We start from the raw sequence: 14,463 nt of genomic DNA, 5'->3' as shown, positions 1-14,463 counted from the left end.
TGTGCCAGCGTACTCAGCTTTATTTTATTAAAATGCGCTAGATATTCATTCTGGCACAAATGGCTGAAGAAGGAGGAATATTAGGTGGTTAAACGGAACTTTACAGATCAAGACAGTTAAAGACGGGACGCTATGCTCTGTTGGAAGAGATGGTCGTTGTAGATTCCAAGCTTTTTGCTTTCGAAGAAAGCACTCGGTCTGGATTAAATTGCTCGATTTGCTAAACGGAAGCGAGTAAAAATCTAAATACGATAAGATTTTCCAATAGTGCGATGTGATTCCACAGCAAGCTTTTGTAATTATTACAATTTTTGCCCCAATTTTTATTTATGAGTAGCATTGTAGCTGCTGTACTATACTTCGCTGGCTTCCACAAATGCGTAATACGGCGACATATATGTTAAACCTATTATATATTAACAGACAAGTTTCATCTTTCGGCTAGTGCTACATCGATATATAAACTACAGACAAATTTAAACATCAGATATGTGGCTAAAAATCCTTTATTACTAAGAAAAAAACACAAAGCAATTCTAAATATTTCGTGATAAGAGCATTGCCTCAATGAATATGTTTCACCACGTATGAATTTTCATCTTAAGTGACGCTTTTGTATGAGTTGACACTGTCTACGAAATTGTCTACATACAAGGGGTTTTTGGAAAGTAAGTTCCCATTGGCCGTGAAATGGAAACCACTGAGAAAATCAAAAATGCATAGTTTACAACAGTTTGCTGCAGCTTCCAGCTACTTATCTACATAGTCACCGTTCCGACTTAGACTTTTGTCGTAGCGTTGTACCAACTTTCCAATACCCTTGACATAGAAGACAGCCACCAGAGCTTTCTGCCAATTAACTACGTTGGTCTAGAGCTCGTTTTCTGTGCCATAATGTTGTCTGCATAACCAGCGGTTCATGTGAGCAAAGATGAAACTCAGAGGAAGACAATTATGGACTGTATTGTAAATAATCAAGCACTTCCATCGAAAACGCTGAAAGAGCATTCTCATTGCCCCTGCAGAATGCAGCTAAGAATTGTCTTGAAGAAGGAAACGCGTGACAGTTATGTCACGTGAGCTGCATAGCTTCAGGCGAAATTTCTCACCAGGCCCTAGTACTTGGTGGCGGACACTATTTTTCGGGCATCTTTATATGTTCACCGTGAGGTCAGAACTGAAAAGGGCGACGTGATAGATCGACGGGCGTAGTAGAGACACTGTCCAGCACATCTGTACAAAGTTGCATCGGATTCTCACAGTGGTTTCCATTTCGCGACCGATCGGAACTTGCTTTCCTAATAAACCTCGTGTTTCGAAACAGGCTCGAGACGCAGAAGTAAACAGAGGTAGCTGTTTGTCGGTCCGCAGGCGATGGTTGAAGTGGTCACTATAATAAAAATCTACTAATACCAATATCGCTGGCTCCTGTTTTGATCACAACCGAGGTAGATTCTTCCTACACGTCGGTCAGGGGCCTGAAGATGGCGTAATAAAACGCTGAAACTTATTGCCTAATAAAGCAAAATACACTCCTGGAAATGGAAAAAAGAACACATTGACACCGGTGTGTCAGACCCACCATACTTGCTCCGGACACTGCGAGAGGGCTGTACAAGCAATGATCACACGCACGGCACAGCGGACACACCAGGAACCGCGGTGTTGGCCGTCGAATGGCGCTAGCTGCGCAGCATTTGTGCACCGCCGCCGTCAGTGTCAGCCAGTTTGCCGTGGCATACGGAGCTCCATCGCAGTCTTTAACACTGGTAGCATGCCGCGACAGCGTGGACGTGAACCGTATGTGCAGTTGACGGACTTTGAGCGAGGGCGTATAGTGGGCATGCGGGAGGCCGGGTGGACGTACCGCCGAATTGCTCAACACGTGGGGCGTGAGGTCTCCACAGTACATCGATGTTGTCGCCAGTGGTCGGCGGAAGGTGCACGTGCCCGTCGACCTGGGACCGGACCGCAGCGACGCACGGATGCACGCCAAGACCGTAGGATCCTACGCAGTGCCGTAGGGGACCGCACCGCCACTTCCCAGCAAATTAGGGACACTGTTGCTCCTGGGGTATCGGCGAGGACCATTCGCAACCGTCTCCATGAAGCTGGGCTACGGTCCCGCACACCGTTAGGCCGTCTTCCGCTCACGCCCCAACATCGTGCAGCCCGCCTCCAGTGGTGTCGCGACAGGCGTGAATGGAGGGACAAATGGAGACGTGTCGTCTTCAGCGATGAGAGTCGCTTCTGCCTTGGTGCCAATGATGGTCGTATGCGTGTTTGGCGCCGTGCAGGTGAGCGCCACAATCAGGACTGCATACGACCGAGGCACACAGGGCCAACACCCGACATCATGGTGTGGGGAGCGATCTCCTACACTGGCCGTACACCACTGGTGATCGTCGAGGGGACACTGAATAGTGCACGGTACATCCAAACCGTCATCGAACCCATCGTTCTACCATTCCTAGACCGGCAAGGGAACTTGCTGTTCCAACAGGACAATGCACGTCCGCATGTATCCCGTGCCACCCAACGTGCTCTAGAAGGTGTAAGTCAACTACCCTGGCCAGCAAGATCTCCGGATCTGTCCCCCATTGAGCATGTTTGGGACTGGATGAAGCGTCGTCTCACGCGGTCTGCACGTCCAGCACGAACGCTGGTCCAACTGAGGCGCCAGGTGGAAATGGCATGGCAAGCCGTTCCACAGGATTACATCCAGCATCTCTACGATCGTCTCCATGGGAGAATAGCAGCCTGCATTGCTGCGAAAGGTGGATATACACTGTACTAGTGCCGACATTGTGCATGCTCTGTTGCCTGTGTCTATGTGCCTGTGGTTCTGTCAGTGTGATCATGTGATGTATCTGACCCCAGGAATGTGTCAATAAAGTTTCCCCTTCCTGGGACAATGAATTCACGGTGTTCTTATTTCAATTTCCAGGAGTGTAAAATAAGGTTGGAAACTAGACTGCTGAAAGGTGTTTAATTTCACCTCCTCTGAATAGAGGTAGGTTAGTACCATAATTAATAAAGCCAATATAACAACACTGAATGATGCAGGGCAAAAAGCGATGGATGTGGTCGGGTACAGATCATACATCTGAAGTATTTTAAGCTGCAACTCTCTAACTCGACAATCAATCAGGGAGGCACACATTAGCTACTGAAGTTTTACCCTCTGTAACATCTTTCAAAATAGCTTCCTAGTTGCCTTTATTACAAGAATAGGAAACACAAATTAGTACTAGTTCCATTATGAAAACTCCGCTTACGAAATAATGCTGTGTCGTTACAAATAGTTGAAGGAGTCAGCGGAAAATATTGTTAACTCTCTGCTGAAACATTCATTTCTCTTCTGAGAGAAAAAAAATGCATGTCGTGAGTACAGTTTTAGGATGAAATACTCCATATACAAAAACTTCGGAGGTTTATCTTTAGCACAGATAGAATTGCATCGGTACACTTGTATCCAGCAGTTATCGTGGATAGTGTGGTGGAGTTAAAGATCAAATTACGGAAATATGTTTTGGGCAACTCCTATTTCACTGAAAACTATCTTTTCAGAAGGTGTTAAAACTAATGTTCTTTTATAATTTTAAAACTAACACTACCACTGTAACATACTAATATTCCTTAATGTTTAGTAATTTCTTGGTATTCCATGTATATAAAATGTATATCCTTATTGCCGAACCTCAGAATTCCCTCTTCGTGGGAAATGTGGAGTATGAGTAACGTAATGTAACTCAGCGTGACACAATAGCTGTTGCATCACGACTATTTTCGTGCAAGAAATGAAACATGTAGAACGTTTCATATACATATGGCCACATCGTCCTCCAAAGCGCGTCTGATCTTAGGACCACGGAAGAACAAATTCGGGCTCCGATTACTGTGAACTCACATTAGAAAAGAATGTAGGATTGAAAACTGTCGTATGTGAAATGATATCAAATTTTAATTGATTTAGCCTAGTCAGTAAATTACGGTAAGTGAAAAGCAGCTGATCCTTTTAACATAAAATAGTCAGTTACTATTTCATTAATATGCGTATCGCCTTAATATTAGTTGGAGCCACTGTAATAGGGTTTATACCTACTACTAACAAGCGTTACGTTTTTTTAATAACGATGCATTTTCTTTCAGGACTTTATGCGAACAATTCCGCGTGGAAAGAGATCGAAAATAGATTGAGGGTAGTGATACCAAAACAAAACGCAGACCTCGTTATAGAAAAGATTCGTGAATTTTACTTTCCATCTGGAGATCTCTCTCCCAAGGGTTTAACTGACGTGAGTATAAATTCGATATATGGTATACACTTGGGAACTTCCTATTTCAGTGTACTTTCATAATAGAAAAACCTAGTTTATTTGTAAAAATTAAGCATATTAATGCAAAAATCCACGTTGCTATGTATGTATTTATTAATATAGAAATAATTTCATTAATAGTTGTTAAATTTCAAGCAAATTTTTATGTTTTTGAACTTTTGCAATAGATGTACTCTGATGCCGCGTTTACATGCGGTAGTGATGAGACAGTCCGACGTTACAAAAACACTGCCTCTGTCTTCTATTATTATTTTACCTACAGAGGAAAGTACAGGACAGCAGATCCTTATCGAAAAATTGACTTTGATTTCGGTAAGATAAAACATTTAGCTACACTTTAATGTACTGCTATATTCTTGGACTAGTATGTTACAGAAAATGTGGTTCCTTACGTCTCATTCATTTCAACAGCGCAATAATGAATAATAAATTACTACATTGGTGAAATTCTTAGTTAGGCTTTACACGAGCGCCATTTGTATCAACGACTGGTACGAAGATAAGTGTATTCCACGCCACGGCGAGTCTGTACACCTGTTTATTTAGCTGCGTAGCTGTTCATCTGGCTCATCCATCTACTAGTAAATTACGATCCCAGGACCTCATGCTAATATTTAACAATACTAAGCACAAGACCACGAAATTCTTATAAGTGTCAGAGTACGGTTAGCGCAAATTACAACTTTCTTATAAAGTATCCTCTTACACAGAACAAACTATTATCACAAACCCCCTAAGGCAACAACATAATCTTCAGTGAAACGGTAATATTCAGATTTTACCTGTCACATAACTGTTACATTTTTTAAAATTCATCTGTGGATACAATCTTGCACTGCAGACCGCGATCTGTTTCCCACATAAACGCATATGACACAAAATTTGTCCTCATTAACTCTTAAAATGTGAAAGTAACTTAAAATGATTAATAAAATTGAGTAAATTTATTTCATTGAGCTTGGTGTGCTACTTGTTAATAAAGGGATTTACTCAATAATAGAGGGAGATATGGTTCTACCGCCAAGTTTAAGCGAATTTGCAGATGTTAGTATCAATTAATATGCTCCAAGAGTCCAGCGGGCATTTCTTAACTGTACAGAATCCTTGAATTACGTGCAATCCGTGTATTTGTTTCGAAACATAGCAATAATTGTGACAAACTATGAATTGTTTCACTTATTAATAATAAGGCAAGCAGAATAGACTACAAGATTTTTAACCTATTCTTTACATCTAAATAGTTCGGGAAACCTAACATTCGGAAAAATACCAAAAAGAATTAAAAGAGATTTACATTCTCTTATACAGAAATTGAAATTTTTAGCAGGATACCACTTCCTCGAACGGATGAAATGTCACTAGATTTTATAAAAAGTTTCTTACACAGTTGTTGCAGACAACCGCCATTGGGAGGTATTTGCCACATTTGAACAACTAAGTACCTCGGCTTTGTGCAGGGTTCAACACAGAAGATTACCGATATAAATAAGAGTCTTCCCCTATGAACAGTTCCATATATTATCTCAATGCAAATTCAGCCCCATTCTTACTGGTCGCTCATATGACTTGCTCTCGTGTGAAAGCTTATCGCTTCATATAACTACTGCTTTTTGGAACTGCTGCATGGCTGTCACGATTTTACTTTCAGGTGCTGGACATACAGATGAAATGTTCTACTTATTTCCCAGAAACCCGTTCTATCCGGAAGATTACGAGTTACCAGACGAAGACATGAAGATGGTTGAAACAATGACTAAGCTGTGGACAGATTTCGCTAAAACTGGGTAACTATATCAATTAAGACATAACGGTATATATCATAAAATTTACAAAAAACTATCGATTTTTGTACCCTTAATTCACTGTGAGGAAACTATCGATGAGTAGTGTCTTCGTGGAAAGAGAGTAAATTTAAAAATGTTATTCTAACGGAGGTATACGCGACAAACACGTAAATTACCCTTGCATTGACAGGATATGGTTCAAACTGAGTACTTATTGCTGATCCATTGATTATACATGATTGTTTTGTGTAGTACAACAGACATTACATCAATGTGCCAATTATGTGTTTCTTGCTCTCAATGTACCTGACAGTGCCACTTTCCCATGTGCGAGTGAAGGAGACACTGCACACTTGCTGGCTTCCGTATTTGCTCGTGGAAGCCCGCGGACAGTGGAGATACCAAGTTTGCTAACGTTGCCTCCTCTGTCTTGCTAACGACCTGCGAGCCGGTTAGAGGTCAGAAACGGATCAAGTAAGAGCCTGATGTTGAGGGTTACGCATATTATAAATCAAGGCGCTGCTGTTACATCAGCGGTACAGCAGTTTCTTTCCAACTCTGTTATTCTGCGAGTATGACGCGTCTGAGCATAGTAGCGCTGCAGTCGCTTCCTACTCGTCGAATCTCTTTTACTGAAGTGTACAGGGGCCTAAGGCGAGTCATGACTCAGTACAGAAGTTGAGTGCACGATCTTGCTGATGTGAAGTATCACTGAGAGGGCGAAATGACAGATTGTCGCGATCAGATGATCTGTAACGAAGCCGTTTCTTGCGAGGCTGAGGAGGTTGTAACACGAAAATTAAGTGGCGCAGTGCATACAATTGGAAATGTGCACCATTACAGGAATAGTAATGTTTGGAATAAGTTCGACGATGTATTCCAACTTTCAGACGAATAGCATGCAGAGTTCATCAAATGGTACGAAATGATTAATTCAACCTGCATCGTGAAAAAACATATGTAATATGTAAAAAACATGGCTAATAGTTTTGCATTGTCCAAGAAGGTCCTACCACACCTAATAATAATAACAGTAATAAATACTGTATGTAGCTGCAGTGTCACGACTACTCCGTTATGCTTGCAATCCCGTGTACTGGATCTCCTTTCAACGCTGGTGGAGTCCGTTTGTACCGCATGAAGACTCAACTGACCAGTTTACAGTGAAATGAGCAGTGGCAGAGACTCACGAGTGCAGATAGACTGCGAGTTCGGAGACAACGTCGTTGGCCCGCTGACGAGTTTAACGCGAGGGTACACAGCTCATTTCTGATCTCTAGTGGCTGTGCCTATTAACTAGCATTTTGCTACTAAACGGTACATTCGTTAATGAGTATTTAAAATAAGTATGCTTCACACTCCGCTTATGCAACGAACCGACGTAGCGTCGTATATCTGCTGGTCTTGAATCCGTTCGAAACACGCATCGGTTGTTTCTTCGGGTTGATGAATATTCCACGGAGAAAAACGAAAATTGTTGAAAACGTAGTACTACTAACTAAAAGTGGGACGGAATTAAAGGGACTGCCACCAAGTATCTCGGCTGTGGATGCTTAACACTTCAAACTTATTATAAGCGTTAAACTGATTTCCGAATTCCTCTACTAATACCTTGACTTCTCCCCCCCAAGTAAACTCTCCTTGAAACAGACTTTACAACTGACTGTAAAAAAGTTTTATATTTGACATAATTCAACAGAAACGAATCAAACGGAGGTTAGTGACTAACACTGGTCAGTTGAAGGAAACATACTTGCTCTTGTGATTTACATGTACAGTGACATGGAAGTATGTACAGGGCTATTACAAATGATTGAAGCGATTTCGTAAATTCACTGTAGCTCCATTCATTGACATATGGTCACGACACACTACAGATACGTAGAAAAACTCATAAAGTTTTGTTCGGCTGAAGCCGCACTTCAGGTTTCTGCCGCCAGAGCGCTCGAGAGCGCAGTGAGACAAAATGGCGACAGGACCCGAGAAAGCGTATTTCATGCTTGAAATGCACTCACATCAGCCAGTCATAACAGTGCAACGACACTTCAGGACGAAGTTCAACAAAGATCCACCAACTGCTAACTCCATTCGGTGATGGTATGCGCAGTTTAAAGCTTCTGGCTGCCTCTGTAAGGGGAAATCAACGGGTCGGCCTGCAGTGAGCGAAGAAACGGTTGAACACGTGTATCTGGACATGCTGGAAAATTGGCTCATGCCACAACTGGAGACCGACAGCGCCGACTTCATCTTTCAACAGGATGGTGCTCCACCGCACTTCCATCATGATGTTCCGCATTTCTTAAACGGGAGATTGGAAAACCGATGGATCGGTCGTTGTGGAGATCATGATCAGCAATTCATGTCATGACCTCCAAGCTCTCCCGACTTAAACCCATGCGATTTCTTTCTGTGGGGTTATGTGAAAGATTCCGTGTTTAAACCTCCTCTACCAAGAAACGTGCCAGAACTGCGAGCTCGCATCAACGATGCTTTCGAACTCATTGATGGTGACATGCTGCGCCGAGTGTGGGAGGAACTTGATTATCGGCTTGATGTCTGCCGAATCACTAAAGGGGCACATATCGAACATTTGTGAATGCCTAAAAAAACTTTTTGAGTTTTTGTATGTGTGTGCAAAGCATTGTGAAAATATCTCAAATAATAAAGTTATTGTAGAGCTGTGAAATCACTTCAATCATTTGTAATAACCCTGTATAGTTAAGATAGCGCAGAACTGTCCTCCATTTATACATTAATTTATCCATAGAATCCAGTTGTTTCCATGTCGGTAACGGTGACAGAATATGCCGAGGACCACTGATATCGTAAAAACACCGGACAGACGATATTCACACTTTCACAGTGTAGTTTCTCCTACAACTGCGATCGCAACACAAGGGCCAAATGCATACACTGAGCAGATGAATTGTGTGCTGTGGGTGGCCGATGTTACTCTTTGGTGTCGTTCCAAAAATTGTACCAAATCAAAAAAATCGTGCGTGATGGTAAACGACGAGTGGCTGCATATCATTAAGTAACTCAGTTGTTCCGGTTTTGAATAAAAGTTCCCGATTTGTTCCACGGTCTTTAGGTAAAAGCCTAAAATGGTAATACCTTCCCAAGTATTCTCTCTTGCTAGCCCCACTACCCCTTCCCAGGTCGTTGGGCTTTGGCTGGAAACAATGGGTCGGAACTTGGAGACTGGTTGGCGGTGCTGTAAATCAAACGAAGGTGAAATGATGACTGCAAATTGGATGCGTAATTAATTGAACTGTCTGCCGCTGATTCCCTGTTAGACGGAATAATCAGTCTTACCTGCCAATCTGCCTTTGCTCGAGGGTTGTAGCAAAGAACTTTGTCAAGAGTTCCTGGAAGCTTTTGAAAGGGGGCAACAGGGGAATGCCACAGACTAGAAGACAGAGACGTCTGGTAAAAATTCAAATATATTGACCATAAAACTCATGAAATGCGGGGTGACTTGTTACATTATATTTGCTGATAAACCACACACACACACACACACACAAATTAAGCAACAAACTGTCACGAAAACGGCTTGCTGTAGGTCAAGACAAAATAAGAGGAACCGCTGAACCCATGAAACAAAGTATGAATAAGTCACCCATCCCCTTTTTTAGAGTCAGTGTGTAACAGATAATCACACTGGAAATAACTAATAGACAAAAGATCTGAGTTGAGAATAGCCCAAGTAGGGGCAGCATGAACTTATTTACCGTGGAAGAGCACACAGCTTCGTCATGAGATGTTAGCGGAACTATCACTAGGAAATTATGACGGAAGTAACTGCGAACGTTTTGCTGAGCGATAGTAGTACATATAGGAGCTGCTCAGCTCCTATTTGCTTGGTTGCTACCAACTGCAGGAAGCATTATGCACACAGACTTGAAAATGATAGTGACACCCGTCTATCACCAAGTCACACCGACTCAGCCAGTGGGGTTGCAAGAGTCCTTTATATCAATTCCAGCGTCACAGAAAGTGGGCCCCATAACAAACCTAACAAGGGAGGCGATTAGAATTTCATCCGGCCAGCAACAGCCTGGACTCCCACCTCAGGTGCAGGACTAGGCTGTAGTGGCGGGAAGGTCTGGTATCATAACGCCTCGAGATAGCCGAGGATCGGAAGTTCAAAGTAACGGTTCAGGAGCCTCTGCAGCACGTAATTCATCTGTAGTTCAGAAAATTTCTCCGCGTCCACGAGACAATAGTTCACAGCTTAGGTAAGCTATCGGTAATCACAGACTGCCAAGGAAAATAGCTTTAATATCATTAATTCACCAGTTAATTTTTTCCGCTCTTAAATTAATCACTAGAGCAATCCGTGACAAGCATTATTAGATTGTGGTCTTTCACGCAAGCCAAATTCTGCAGTCGGATATACAAGGTGGTTATAATTAAACTGACAGTGTTCCGAGTGCTGCAGTACGGGGTGTATACATCGCAGGCCGCTGAAACATCATAAAAATGGTTCAAATGGCTCTGAGCACTATGGGACTTAACTTCGGAGGTCATCAGTCCCCTAGAACTTAGAACTACTTAAACCTAACTAACCTAAGAACATCACACGCATCCATGCCCGAGGCAGGATTCGAACCTGCGATCGTAGCGGTCGTGCGGTTCCAGACTGTAGCGCCTAGAACCGTTCGGTCACGCCGGACGGCTAATTTGTGCAGCTCAGTGACCTGGTGGATATATTTCTGCTGGACGCCGCTTCGGCGCCTTGCCTGTTCCTGGCCTATCCCAGTTCAGTTGAGTCGGGGAGAGGGACCTATGGTCTAACGTGGAATCCAAACCAAGTGTTGTTCTAGCGCATCCTCACTTTGTTGACAGGTGAAGGCTAGGTTAAAGGTAAGACGGAAAAATCCATGGTCTGACTGAGATTCGATCCCATGTGCTCTTTGTTTCCATGTACGCTCTTCAGCACTGCACGACCAAGCTCGATGTTTATAAGTTTTGATGAGTGAGTTTGTGAGAATCAAAACATGTGACATATACGGACAATGTTTTGGTTGCACTGACTTAGAAGTTTAAATTACTTACGCCACCAAGGGTCCGAATACCATAGTATTTGACATACATTTCAGCTTCATATCTCCACCAGTTCCCGAGAAATAGGGTCTTCCCATACGGACGGAGAGGCGGACGGACAACTAACTGCAAAAGGAAACATTTTAATGTGATATTATTACAATTACAATGAAATGAATACTCCTGGCTGCATACAGGCGTTGATATAAGTCAACGGGACAGCTGAAAATGTGTGCCCCGATCAGGACTCGAACCCGGGATCTCCTGCTTACATGGCAGATGCTCTCTCCATCTGAGCCTCCGAGGAGACAGAGGATAGGGCGACTGCAGGGACTTATCTCTGCCGGCTGGTGTGCGGTTCTAGGCACTTCAGTCTGGAACCGCGTCACCGCTACGGTCGCAGGTTAGAATCCTGCCTCGGGCATGGATGTGTGTGATGTCCTTAGGTTAGTTAGGTTTAATTAGTTCTAAGTTCTAGACGACTGATGACCTCAGAAGTTAAGTCGCATAGTGCTCAGAGCCATTTTTTGAACTTATCTCTGGCACGCCTCCCGTGAGACCAACATTCGCAACTTATTGTCCCCCACTATATTCATAGCCGGCCGGAGTGGCCGAGCGGTTAAAGGCGCTACAGTCTGGAACCGCACAACCGCTATGGTCGCAGGTTCGAATCCTGCCTCGGGCATGGATGTGTGTGATGTCCTTAGGCTAGTTAGGTTTAAGTAGTTCTGAGTTCTATGGGACTTATGACTACAGCAGTTGAGTCCCATAGTGCTCAGAGCCATTTGAACCATTTTTGAACTATATTCGTAGTGTCCCTGCCCGTTATACTCATTAATCGGAGCTTTACTGCCGATTCCCTTAAGAGTCCAAGCACTGTTTGTGCATCTGCGCAGAAGAAGATGGTCAAGTTATGGGGCGGAGGGTGGAAAATTTAAAGAATTATTATATTATATTTCTATTGTTGCCTTTCTCAACACAGGCTAACTACAATGTTGGCAACTAGAAAGTGATAGCAAAAACGGTATGCCTGTAATTAGAGTTCAGTGTGCCCACTCTCATGGAGAATAAAAGTTGTTGATTATTGAAGTTCATTACTCTGAGGATTTAGGATGATGTCTGGGATTCACAGAAAAAGCAGTTTACTATAACAATTTTCACTATATTCTGAAAACGACAAAGCGTAAAATTCCAGATAAATGATTAACCATATCAGCTATTGTACTATCTGAGCTGTTCAGAGTCTATTGCACGGATCCTATTATCCCTAGATAACTAAACTGTTCAATAATCGTTATCGATGTAAATAATCAAAGTGAATGTTCGTCAAAATTTGATGTTAATACTCATCAAACGCCACGCTAGTAGTGGTAGAAAGCCTGCCCTGCGGCGACACGTGAAAACACGACATACGCAAACTGAGAATAAAACACTGGAGTCATTCCTCTATTAACTCTTTACCCCAATGCAAACTCATTGTTACGTGCATATCGAGTTACGTAATACGGCATCCAAGGCTGTTCCTGGCAACTGCACAAATGCGACGCGGCTTCCGACATGGAAGGCCAATGAAGCTCTCGATTTAACTGTGCAATCATCACACAAGTAAGTATCTGTAATAAAATTCTAATGTGGCTAGGTTAAATACTTTTGGCGAGAGAATTATTTTAGTTGTACTGCATGCAATAGTTGAGCTCTGAACTTGCTCTTTGGAGAGATGCTACAGCTATAGTTTTATAGCTACCTTTTTGAAACTTCTCACATCTTTGTTATTATAGCGTAGCTCCCTTCTACCTAAATCTAAACATCCTAGCTTTATTTAATCACTTGCTTAATCTATCTTGCTTCTGAACTTTTAGGACACAAAAACAGAAAATTATGAATTCCAACCAAAATTTTACTTTGTGAGATCCAGCATGTTGTTTCCATTAACTTACAATGAAAAAGGAATTCTAATATAAATTTTGAAGTTTCTAGCTCCTTCCTGATGCGCCGATGATTTTTATATAAAACGTCCAAATTTAGAAAACTGTTAATATATGTATATATATATGTATATATATATATATATATATATATATATATATATATATATATATATATATATATATATTAGCAATTTTCAGATGTTTTTCCGTCATTTGCACAATGAAACATTACTCCTTGCCAAATTTTATGGTTCTAGGTCAACGGGAAGTAGCCCGCAGGCTTTGATGAATGAGTTTTCGAGTATTAAAATATGCGACATAAATGGCCGTACTTTTGACTGGATTGACTTAGAAGTTTGCTTTACACCGGAAAGGAACCGTATACCTGCCATAATTTCAACTTGATATATCTATCCGTTCATGAATAAAAGAGGTCTCAATAGTAGGGCAGACAGACACAAACAAGGAAGTGATCCCAATAGGGTTCCGTTTATACCGACTGTCGTACAGAACCGTAAAAATAACACAGACATTGTAATTTCTTTTCATGAATCTCAGATGTTCTAGAAAACGTGAGTACATTCATAATGTCCGTGCATACCGTTTCCTCCAACATTACTCATACATACTTCCATTTTTTTTTCTTACTGCCTTTGTTGCTTTTGCAGGAACCCAACTCCAGATGGTGATCCTGTAACATGGCCGAAAGTTACATCTGACGATGAACCGGAGTACTTAGAGATCGGCGAAGAGTTGAAAGCCAAGAGGGGTTTCACCAAGGAACGTATTGAATTCTGGCGATCCTTAACTTCTTTGTGGGATTCCGGAGTACAGGAAGACACTAAGGACGAACTGTAGTTGCCACAAGTTAAGGCCAGAAGGAGAATTTCTTATTGTATTTAACACACAAATTAATAAATGCTGTAACTTAATCGTTTCCATTGTTGTAGAATCTATTATTGATAGTACGAGTCTACATCATGTACACTGAATTTTTTTTTCATGTGCGTTTATTAACAAAACTGTAAAGGAGCGACTTATTTCCATAGCAACTCTACACTTATCAGTACCACAAGATCTAGTTTCCTTTATTGCAAGTGACTTTCTTAAAATGTCGAAAGACTTTAAGTGACAAAGCTATTTTTTTTTCCTAGAATCCTCTAACACAGTCTTGGGTGACTGGGTGGAGGAGAGTGGACAAACACGGACAATAAAGTGAGCTTCAGCCACGAGATGAATCATATGAAATTGTCGTCTTTCTTGGCGAGTTGAAGTAGTAAAAATTTGTCGAATGTCAGCTGGACGAGATCATCGAGGTGTCGCGCCTTTTATTTTAGATTTTTTTCCAATAGGTGGCATCTC

The 14,463-nt window shown here is 42.1% G+C and overlaps 1 protein-coding gene across 1 annotated transcript in view; it reads left to right on the top strand.

Annotated features, from left to right (window-relative positions):
* The window catches only part of LOC126176180 (juvenile hormone esterase-like), a 306,116-nt gene extending 292,078 nt beyond the window's left edge, over positions 1-14,038 (top strand). The window contains exons 7-10 of the mRNA XM_049923321.1: positions 4,153-4,298; positions 4,508-4,652; positions 5,989-6,124; positions 13,770-14,038. Coding sequence (XP_049779278.1) covers positions 4,153-4,298; positions 4,508-4,652; positions 5,989-6,124; positions 13,770-13,959 — 617 coding nt within the window. The 3' untranslated portion in view covers positions 13,960-14,038. The remainder of the gene's footprint in view (positions 1-4,152; positions 4,299-4,507; positions 4,653-5,988; positions 6,125-13,769) is intronic.
* The last annotated feature ends 425 nt before the right edge of the window (positions 14,039-14,463 follow it).

The sequence above is a fragment of the Schistocerca cancellata genome, chromosome 3 (genome assembly GCF_023864275.1).
Source record: "Schistocerca cancellata isolate TAMUIC-IGC-003103 chromosome 3, iqSchCanc2.1, whole genome shotgun sequence".
Lineage (NCBI taxonomy): Eukaryota > Metazoa > Arthropoda > Insecta > Orthoptera > Acrididae > Schistocerca > Schistocerca cancellata.
This window is presented reverse-complemented; position numbering and strand designations above follow the sequence as displayed.